The sequence below is a fragment of the Mobula birostris genome, chromosome 11, assembly GCF_030028105.1.
Source record: "Mobula birostris isolate sMobBir1 chromosome 11, sMobBir1.hap1, whole genome shotgun sequence".
Classification (NCBI taxonomy): domain Eukaryota; kingdom Metazoa; phylum Chordata; class Chondrichthyes; order Myliobatiformes; family Myliobatidae; genus Mobula; species Mobula birostris.
In genome coordinates this window covers 8,606,803-8,619,155 of record NC_092380.1, presented here as the reverse complement: position 1 = coordinate 8,619,155, position 12,353 = coordinate 8,606,803, and the positions used below count along the sequence as shown (strand labels likewise).

The window sequence follows — 12,353 nt, the reverse complement described above, 5'->3', positions numbered from 1 at the left end:
GCAGCTGATCTCTCTCACTCCTGTACACCTTCTTGTCACCTGAAACCCATGTCCCCTAGTCTTAGATTAACCTACACACGGAGAAACAGTTCACACTGAATGTCAGACTGTTCGTAGTACAGATTCAGCAAACCTCCGATCTCCCAGATGCTTTTCTCCATGCCTTGCCAATCCTGGGCAAATAGCCCAGTCAGGTCCCCGTCTGAGTTTCCGGGAAGTGAGTGCTTGCACGTAATCTCTGCTCACCGATCTTCAGGGGAGAGAGAATTGGGAGTGGCTTTGCAGAGGGACAGAAGAAAGCGAACAAAGGAGAAGAGAGAGAGAAAGGAGGGGAGGAGAAGGAGGCATAAATAAAGTGAGAGAGAGGGACACAGAGAAATTGAGAGATTGTGAAATTGTGGCCAGAGCAGAGATTGTAGCACAGATTTTTAGAGGGAGGGTGTGAGAAGGAGAGAAATAAAGAGAGAGAAGTAGAGGGGTGAGGGAGAGAGGAAGAGTTTGTGCGTGTGTGCATGCACATACTTTTATGTGTGTGAGTGTGTGTGAGCAGGCGCGTGTGTGTATATGCGTGTGTGTGTGTGTGTGAGAGAGAGACAGAGAGAGAGCGAGACGGAAAGTGACACAGAGAGAGAGAAGGCAAGAAAGAGAAATACTGAGTCAGATAGAGGCAGTATGAGATAGAAAGGAGGAAGATAGGTATAAAGAGTGGCAGACCTTGGTTGTACACTCACGAGAGGGCACAGTTTTAAGGTGCTTGGAAGTTCATACAGAGGAGATGTCAGGGGTAAGTTTTTTTATGCAGAGAGTGGTGAGTGCGTGGAATGGGCTGCCAGCGACGGTGGTGGAGGCAGATACGATAGGGTCTTTTAAAAGGCTCCTGGATAGGTACATGGAGCTTAGAAAAATAGAGGACTATGGGTAAGCACTTGGCAAAGGATGGTGCTCGGTGTCGGAGGGCTGGTTGGAGGCTCGAAGTTTTCGGACGGACTCGAGGGTCGGCTGTGGTCAGGTGCTTCCAGGGTTCTGCATCGGCAAGTTTGCAGTGCTGGAAGCTCATAGCAGGGAGAGTTTCTCCCTTCTACCGTCTGCGTGAGATGATGGGACTTTCGAGAGACTTTGAGACTCTTTTTTACCGTGCCCGTGGTCTGTTCTTTATCAAATTATGGTATTGCTTTGCACTGTTGTAACTATATGTTATAATTATATGGTTTTTGTCAGTTTTTTCAGTCTTGGTTTGTCTTGTGTTTCTGCGATATCATTCTGGAGGAACATTGTATCATTTCTTAATGCATGCATTACTAAATGGCAATAAAAGAGGACTGCGTTTCCTCATAATCTAATCTAATCTAATCTAATCTAATCTAATCTAACCCTAGGTAATTTCTAAGGTAAGGACATGTTCGGCACAGCTTTGTGGGCCGAAGGCCTGTATTGTGCTGTAGGTTTTCTATGTTTCTATATACAACTGGCCTCGGTGAGTTTTGCACTTTCCTGGGTCAGGGTGTCTTTGCTTGTAGTGTCCTGGAGCCAATCAGCATGAGATGAAACAGAGAGGGAGCCGGTTCAATGTACACTCACAGGGTCAGGTTCTCTTCCAAGAAGCAGCGGTTACGCAGGAGTCCAGCCCACAGCTGCACACCGATGATTCCAAAGATAAAAAAGACAAAGAAGCAGAGTAGAAGGACGTTTCCAAGCATCGGGAGAGTGTCCAGTAGCAGGTTGACCAGGATCCTCATACCTGTACGCAGCAAGGGAAGAGAGAGAGACTCCGTTAGCTGAGGGACATAAACACCAGGGATTCAGCAGATGCTGGAAATCCAGAGCAACACACACAAAAAGCTCAGCAGGTCAGGCAGCATCAATGGAGAAGGATGAACAGTCGCCATTTTGGACCAAGACCCTTATTGGGACTGGAGGGGAAGGGGGAAGAAAGGGAAAGGAGCCAGAATAAGAAGGTGGGGGAGGGGGAAAGGTGATAGGTTAACTGACGGGTGGAGAAAGGTAGGTGATGGGGGGGGGATGAAGTTGAGAAGTGATAGGCAGAAGAAGTAAAGGGCTGGAGAAGAAGGAATCTGTTAGGTGAGATTCCTTCCACACTCATTCCTTCCTCAAATCTTGACATGTCCCCTCAATCTTTACACAACCCTCTCATCCCTTGCTCCTCTCTCCCACTCCCCCCTCATTCCACTCATTCCCTTCCCTTCCCTCTCAGGTTCTGCATTATGCTCGCAAATCCCACTTTCTGCCCAGAGGACCACAAGCAAAATACTAGAGGAACTCAGCAGGTCAGGCAGCAGATATGGAGAGCAATAAACATTCACTATCTGGGTGGAGACACATCATTAGGACTAGGAGGTAAAGGGGGAAGAAGCCAGAACATTTCCCTCTTCCCCCTTACTTCCCAATCCTGATGTAAGGTCTTGGCCTGAAATGGTAACTATTTATTCTTCTCCATAGATGCTGCCTGACCTGCTGGGCTCCCCCAGCATTTTGTGTATGTTGCTCTGGATTTCTAGCATCTGCAGAATCTCCTGTGCTTATAGTCTTGTACTCCCTAATTTCCTTCCTCACTCTCTGCATCATTCCCTTATGCACTACCAATTCCTCACACCCTCCATTCCCGCATTCAGACCTGGAGGCCTCCATCCTGCATCCATCCCTCGTGCTCTCCCTTCAAATATCTTCCCTCTACTTCCATCCCTCCACTGAACTGTTCTTTTATTTCCCCTACACATCTCCATTCCTTGCATCAGCCCTCCTTTGCAACTTTCCTTCCTGCCTCTTGTTCCTTCTTCATCACCCTTCATCAATAGTGCACTCTTCCTTCATCTACCCTTCCCTCCCATCCCTCCTGCCTCACTCATCTTCTCCTCCTCTTTCTACTCCCCCTTGATGCACTCAGTCCTCCTTCTCTCCGTCACCCATCCCCAAAACCCTCACACACTGTACCCCAAAACCCTCACACACTGTACCCTAAACCCTCACAGACTGTACCCCAATGTCCTCACACAATGTACCCCAAAACCCTCACACACTGTACCCCAATACCCTCACACACACTATACACCAATGCCCTCACACACTCTGTACCCCAGTGCCCTCACACACTGTACCCCAATACCCTCACACACACTATACACCAATGCCCTCACACACTCTGTACCCCAGTGCCCTCACACACTGTACTCCAATGCCCTCACACACTGTACCCCAAATACCCTCACACACACTGTACCCCAATGCCCTTATGCACGGTACCCCAATACTCTTATACAGACTGTACCCAGCTACTCTCCGTAGCTCACTTTTTCTCTTCAGCCCCCTCCCCTCTGTTGGGTACAATAAGCTTTCCTCTGCCCACCCAACATACCCTATACACCTCTTGACTCCTCTCCTCTGGCGCTGTTGGGATGGCACTAGACAATCAGCTGGGGGAAAAAATTGTACACTAGGCGTCAGGATAGGTGAGGAGGGGAACACGTATGATTCATCGAAAACAGTAATTAAGAACAAAATTAGTTCTGTGGAAATTGAAAGTTAACCAATCAAAGATAATGGCGTTTCATGTTAGAACAGGTTAAAGTAATTAGGTTGACGATTATGAACGGCGCGCACAAAGGCTTGGGAATGCATCTGTATAACATGAATGAGGTTTACAATTCCCTTAATGAAGATATAATCTATTAGTGATCCCCTGCCAATTCATCCTCTGGCTTCTAAACACTTTGCTGCACTTTTAGTTCCATTAAGGTAACACAATGCATTAAACCAACACAGATTCTAGCTCAGTACGGTCGCTGGCTTCTGATCCAGTGGGGAGAAATATCGGTACGGTTGGAAGGACACCCCCTCCTGCTCATTGACAAACCCTGTCATAGGAGTCCCATCACAGAAGGAGATCCTGGACCATATGGCATTCAACCATTCCACCAACTGCAAGTGGAAGGAATTGTGATTCAAAGCTTCAATAACAGGCTGAGAAAATTGCAAAGAGATTGATTCAACTGTTTGTAATCCATACAAGAGATTGTTAAGACAATGGGAAATGCAGCACAGATTCGTAAAACGTGACTGGGTTTCACAATAAGGTCAATCACACAGACACTGTACACCAATACTCTCATACAGACTGTACACCAATACCCTCACACACTGTACCCCAATACCCTCACACACTGTACCCCAATACTCTCACACAGACTGTACCCCAATATGCTCACACATACTGTACCCCAATACCCTCACACACTGTACACCAATACCCCCACACATTTTATCATAATATTCTCACACACTGTACCTCAATAACTCACACACACTGTAACCCAATATGCTCACACATACTGTACCCCAATATCCTCTTACACTGTATACCGATACCCTCACACACTGTACCCCAATACTCTCATACAGACTGTACCCTAGTACCCTCACACACTGTACCCCAATACCCTCACACACTGTACCCCAATACTCTTGCACAATGCACTCCAAAACACAAATAACACTCACACTGTACCCTAACACTCCAATTCTATCTCACACTGAACCCCAATACTACCTGTCCTCCATCTCTCTTTACCCCAACACCTTCAGCATTCACACGCTGCACCCCAATACCTCCTACACTCACTCACACTGTACCCCCAAACCTTCCACATTCACGCACTGTACCCCCAAACCTCCCACACTCACACACACTGTACCCCAACACCTCTAGCATTCACACACACTGTTTCTCAAAACCTCCCATACTCACACACTGTACCCAAATACCTCCCACACTCACACAGTACCTCAAAACCTCCCATACTCACATATTGTGTACCAGAACCTCCCACACTCACACACACTGTATCCCAACAGCAACACACGCACACATACTGTTCCCCAACACCAGCAGCTCATACACTGTAGCCCAACACTTCCCGTCCTCTATCACTCTATACCCCAAAACCTCCTGCCTTCACATACACTGCACCCCAATGCCTCCAGTCCATTCTCACACTGTACCTCAACACATTCCACCCTCACACTCACACAAACAGCTCTATAAGTCCACCCACTCTGACACATACTGAAAACCAACATGACCCATTGTCAAACACACTGTACCAACAACACATCCTGTCCTCCCATACTGTGTACCCCAATACTTTCTGTAACACTGTGCACCAACGTGTCTGGTCTTCTCACACTGTGCCCCAACATCTCCTGTTCTCCCTCTCAGTGTACGCCAACACCTGTCCACACTCATGTTATACCCGAACACCTCCCACCCTCATACACACTGTAACCTAATACCTCACAGACACAAGCTTCTAAGAACACCCACTCTGACACACACTAAACGCCAACACCACCCATTGTCAGAAACGCTGTGCCAACAACAGCTCCTGTCCTCCCATGCAGCGTACCCAAATACTCTCCATCACACCATGTCCCATCATGTCCGGTACATCTTTCAAAAATTGCACCCCAAACTTCAGTCCACTCTCTCAATGTATCCAAAAAACTCCTCTCCTCACACACACTGTATCCCAAAACATCCTGTCCTCTCCCACACAGTACCACAACACATCCCACCCTCTCGCACACTGTAAAACAACACATCCCACCCACTCCCACACTGTACCCCAACACATACACCCACTCTCACACTGTACCCCAATACATCCTGTCCTCATCCACACTGTACTCCAACACATCCCACCCTCTCCCACACAGTACCCTAACACATCCCACCCTCTCCCACACTGTACACCAACACATCCCACCCACTCCCACACTGTACCCCAACACATCCCACCCTCTCCCACACTACCCTAACACATCCCACCCTCTCCCACACTGTACCCCAACACATCCCACCCTCTCCCACACTGTAGCCCAACACATCCCACCCTCTCTCACACAGTACCCCAACACATCCCACCCACTTGCACACTGTACCCCAACACATCCCACCCTCTCCCACACTGTAGCCCAACACATCCCACCCACTCTCACACAGTACCCCAACACATCCCACCCACTTGCACACTGTGCCCCAACACATCCCACCCACTCCCACACTGTACCCCAACACATACCACCCACTTGCACACTGTACCCCAACACATCCCACCCTCTCCCACACTACCCTAACACATCCCACTCTCTCCCACACTGTACCCCAACACATCCCACCCACTTCCACACTGTACCCCAACACATCCCACCCTCTCCCACACTACCCTAACACATCCCACTCTCTCCCACACTGTACCCCAACACATCCCACCCTCTCCCACACTACCCTAACACATCCCACTCTCTCCCACACTGTACTCCAACACATCCCACCCACTTCCACACTGTACCCCAACACATCCCACCCTCTCCCACACTACCCTAACACATCCCACTCTCTCCCACACTGTACCCCAACACATCCTTTCCTCACCCACACTGTACCCCAACACATCCCACCCTCTCCCACACAGTACCCCAACACATCCCACCCTCTCTCACAATGTACCCCAACACATCCCACCCTCTCCCACACAGTACACCAACACATCCGGTCCTCTCCAACACTGTACCCCAACACATCCCACCCTCTCTCATACTGTACCCTAACACATCCTGTCCTCTCCCACACTGTACCCACACACATCCCACCTTCTCTCACACTATACCCCAACACATCCCACCCTCTCTAACACATCAACCCAACGTATACCACCCTCTCCCACACTGTACAACAACACACCCACCCTCTCTCACACTGCACCCCAACACATCCACCCTCTCACACACTGTACCCCAACACATCCCACGCTCTCCCACACTGTACTCCAACACATCCCACCCTCTCCTACACAGTACCTCAACACATCCCACCCTCTCCCACACAGTACCCCAACACATCCCACCCTTTCCCATACTGTACCCCAACACATCCCACCCTCTCCCACACAGTACCTCAACACATCCCACCCTCTCCCACACAGTACCCCAACACATCCCACCCTTTCCCATACTTTACCCCAACACATCCCACCCTCTCTCACACTGCACCCTAACAAATCATACCCTCTCTCACACCATACCTCAACACATCCCACCCTCTGTCCAATCGGTACCCAACCCATCCTGTCCTCTCTCACACTGTACGCCAACACATCCCACCCTCTGTCACACAGTACCCCAACAAATCCCACCCTCTCCCTCACAGTACGACAATACAATGAACACTCTCCCACACTGTACCCCAACACATACCACCCTCGTGTACACTGCACCCCACCAAATCCTACCCTCTCCAACACCGTACCCCAACACATCCCACCCTCTCTCCCACTGTACACCAACACATCCCACCCTCTCTCACACAGTACCCCAATACATCACACCCTCTGTCACACAGTACCCCAACACATCCCATCCACTCCCACTGTACCCCAACACATCCCACCCTATATCACACAGTACCCCAACACATCCCACCCTCTCCCACACAGTGCCCCAACACATCCCACCCTCTCTCACACAGTACCCCAACACATCCCACCCTCTCCTATACTGTACCCCAACACATCCCACCCTCTCTCAGACAGTACCCCAACACATCCCACCCTCTCCTATACTGTACCCCAACACATCTCACCCTCTCTCACACTGTACCCCAACAGATCATAACCTCTCTTACAATGTACCCCAACACACCCACCCTCTTGCACATGGTACCCCAATACATCCCACCCTTTGTCACACTGCACCCCAACACATACCACCCTCTTCCACACTGTACCCCAACACATCTCACCCTCTCCCACACTGCATCACAAAACATCCCACCTTCTCCACGCCGTACCCCAACACATCCCGTTCTAACCCACACTGTACCCCAACACACCCCACCCTCTCTCACACTGTATCCCAACACATCCCACCCTCTCCCACACTGTACCCCAACACATCCTATCCTCTCCCACACAGTACCCCAATACATCCCACCCACTGTCACACAGTACCCCAAAAATACCACCCTATGTCACACAGTACCCCAGCACATCCCACCCTCTCTCACACTGTACCCCAACACATTCCTCCCTCTCCCACACTGTACCCCAACACATCTCACCCTCTCCCACACTGTACCCCAACACATCCCACCCACTCTCACACAGTATCCCAACACATCCCACCCTCTCGCACACTGTACCCCAACACATCCTGTCCTCACCCACACTGTACCCCAACACATCCCACCCTCTCCCAAACAGTACCCTAACACATCCCACCCTCTCCCACACTGTACCCCAACACATTCCTCCCTCTCCCACACTGTACCCCAACACATTCCTCCCTCTCTCACACTGTACCCCAACACATCCCACCCACTCTCACACAGTATCCCAACACATCCCACCCTCTCGCACACTGTACACCAACACATTCCTCCCTCTCCCACACTGTACCCCAACACATCCCACCCTCTCGCACACTGTACCCCAACACATCCTGCCCTTACCCACACTGTACCCCAACACATCCCACCCTCTCCCAAACAGTACCCTAACACATCCCACCCTCTCCCACACTGTACCCCAACACATCCTTTCCTCACCCACACTGTACCCCAACACATCCCACCATCTCCCACACAGTACCCCAACACATCCCACCCTCTCTCACAATGTACCCCAACACATCCCACCCTCTCCCACACAGTACACCAACACATCCCACCCTCTCTCACAATGTACCCCAACAGATCCCACCCTCTCCCACACAGTACACCAACACATCCTGTCCTCTCCAACACTGTACCCCAACACATCCCACCCTCTCTCATCCTGTACCCCAACACATCCTGTCCTCTCCCACACTGTACCCACACACATCCCACCTTCTCTCACACTATACCCCAACACATCCCACCCTCTCTAACACATCAACCCAACGTATACCACCCTCTCTCACACTGTACAACAACACACCCACCCTCTCCCACACTGCACCCCAACACATCCACCCTCTCACACACTGTACCCCAACACATCCCACGCTCTCCCACACTGTACTCCAACACATCCCACCCTCTCCTACACAGTACCTCAACACATCCCACCCTCTCCCACACAGTACCCCAACACATCCCACCCTTTCCCATACTGTACCCCAACACATCCCACCCTCTCTCACACTGTACCCACACACATCCCACCCTCTGTCACACAGTACACCAACACCTCCCACCGTCTCCCACACTATACCCCAACACATTCCACCCTCTCACACAATGTACCACAATACATGACACCCTTTGTCACACAGTACCCCAATACATCCTGTCCTCTCCCACACTGCACCCCAATACATCCCACCTTCTCCCACACTGTACCCCAACACATCCCACCCTCTCTCACACTGTACCCACACACATCCCACCCTCTCCCACACAGTACACCAACACAACCCACCCTCTCTCATACTGTACCCCAACACATCCCACAGTCTCACACACTGTACCCCAACACATACCACCCTGTACACACTGTACCCCAGTACATCCCTCCCTCTCTCACACAGTACCCCAACACATCCTGTCCTCACCCACACTATACCCCAACACATCCCACCCTCTCCCTCACAGTACCACAATACATCCCTACGACTGTGACACAGTACCCCAATACATCGCACCTTCTGTCACACTGTACACCAACACATCCCACCCTCTCACACACTGTACCCCAACACATCCCACCCTCTCTCACAGTGTACTCCAACACATCCCTCCCTCTCCCACACTGTACCCCAAAACATCCCACCCTCTCCCACATTGTACCCAAACACGCCCCACCCTCTTCCACACTGTATCCCAAAACATCCCACCCTCTCCCACACAGTACCCCAATACATCCCACCCACTGTCACACAGTACCCCAAAAATACCACCCTATGTCACACAGTACACCAACACATCCCACCCTCTCTCACACAGTACACCAACACATCCCACCCTCTCCCATACTGTACCCCAACACATCCCACCCTCTCTCACACTGTACCCCAACACATCATAACCTCTCTCACAATGTACCCCAACACACCCACCCTTTCGCACACTGTACCCCAACACATCCCACCCTCTCTCACATGGTACCCCAACACATTCCACCCTCTCACACTCTGTACCCCAATACATCCCACCCTTTGTCACACTGTACCCCAACACATACCACCCTCTCCCACACAGTACCCCAACACATCCCACCCTCTCCCACACAGTACCCCAACACATCCCACCCTCTCCCACACTGCATGACAAAACATCCCACCCTCTCTCACGCTGTACCCCAACACATCCAGATCTCACCCACACTGTACCCCAACACACCCCATCCTCTCCCACACAGTACCCCAATACATCCCACGCTCTCTCACACTGTACCCTGACACATCCCACCCTCTCTCACACTGTACCTCAACACACCCACCCTCTCTCACACGGAACCCCAACACATCCCACCCTCTCTCACACTGTACCCACACACATCCCACCCTCTCCCACACGGTACACCAACACAACCCACCCTCTCCCATACTGTACACCAACACATCCCACCCTCTCGCACACAGTACACCAACACAACCCACCCTCTCCCATACTGTACCCCAACACCTCCCACCGTCTCCCACACTATACCCCAACACATTCCACCCTCTCACACAATGTACCACAATACATGACACCCTTTGTCACACAGTACCCCAATACATCCCACCCTCTGTCACACAGTACACCAACACATCCTGTCCTCTCCCACACTGCACCCCAACACATCCCACCCTCTCTCACACTGTACCCACACACATCCCACCCTCTCCCACACAGTACACCAACACAACCTACCCTCTCTCATACTGTACCCCAACACATCCCACAGTCTCACACACTGTACCCCAACACATACCACCCTGTACACACTGTACCCCAGTACATCCCTCCCTCTCTCACACAGTACCCCAACACATCCTGTCCTCACCCACACTATACCCCAACACATCCCACCCTCTCCCTCACAGTACCACAATACATCCCTACGACTGTGACACAGTACCCCAATACATCGCACCTTCTGTCACACTGTACACCAACACATCCCACCCTCTCCCACACTGTACCCCAACACATACCACCCTCTCTCACACTGTATCCCAGCACATCCCTCCCTCTCTCACACAGTGCCCAAACACATTCGTCCTTCTCTCACACTGTACCCCAACACATCCCAACCTCTCTCACACTGTACCCCAACACATCCCACCCTCTCCCACACTGTACCCCAACACATCTCACCCTCTCTCATAGAGTACACCTTCACATACAACCCTCTATCACACTGTACCCTAACACATCCCACTCACTCCCACATTGTACCCCATTATATCCCACCCTCTATCACAGAGTACCCCAATACATCCCACAATCTGTCACACAGTACTCCAACACATCCCACCCTCTCTCACACTGTACCCCAACACATCCCAACTTCTATAACACTGTACCCCAACTCATCCCACCCTCTCCCACACTGTACCCTGACACATCCCAACCTCTCTCACACTGTACCCCAACATATCCCACCCTCTCTCACACAGTACCCCAACACATCCCACCCTCTCTCATAGAGTACACCTACACATACAACCCTCTCTCACACTGTACCCTAACACATCCCACTCACTCCCACATTGTACCCCATTATATCCCACCCTCTATCACAGAGTACCCCAATACATCCCACAATCTGTCACACAGTACCCCAACACGTCCCATCCTCTCCCACACTGTACCCCAACACATTCCACCCTCTCTCACACTGTACCCCAGCACATCCTTTCCTCACCTACACTGTACCCCAATAAATCCCATGCTTTTTCACACAGTCCCCAACACATCCCACAATCTGTCACACAGTACCCCAACACAACCCACCCTCTCTCACACTGTACCCCAACACATCCCAACTACTATAACACTGTACCCCAACTCATCCCACCCTCTCCCACACTGTACCCTGACACATTCCACCCTCTCCCACACAGTACCCAAGCACATCCCACCCTCTCCTACACAGTACCCCAATACATCCCACCCTCTCCCCCACAATACCCCAATACATCCCACCTTCTGTCACAGAGTTCCTCAACACATCCCATCCTTTCCCACTGTACCCCAACAGATCCCACCTTCTCTCACACTGTCCCCCAACACATACCACCCTCTCCCACACTGTACGCCAACACATCCCACCCACTCCCACACTGTACCCCAACACATATCACCCCCTCCCACA

At 51.2% G+C, this 12,353-nt stretch overlaps 1 protein-coding gene across 1 annotated transcript in view; it reads right to left on the bottom strand.

Moving 5' to 3' along the window:
• The window catches only part of LOC140205397 (voltage-dependent T-type calcium channel subunit alpha-1I-like), a 426,562-nt gene that overhangs the window by 322,566 nt on the left and 91,643 nt on the right, over positions 1-12,353 (bottom strand). The window contains exon 4 of the mRNA XM_072272989.1: positions 1,579-1,738. Coding sequence (XP_072129090.1) covers positions 1,579-1,738 — 160 coding nt within the window. The remainder of the gene's footprint in view (positions 1-1,578; positions 1,739-12,353) is intronic.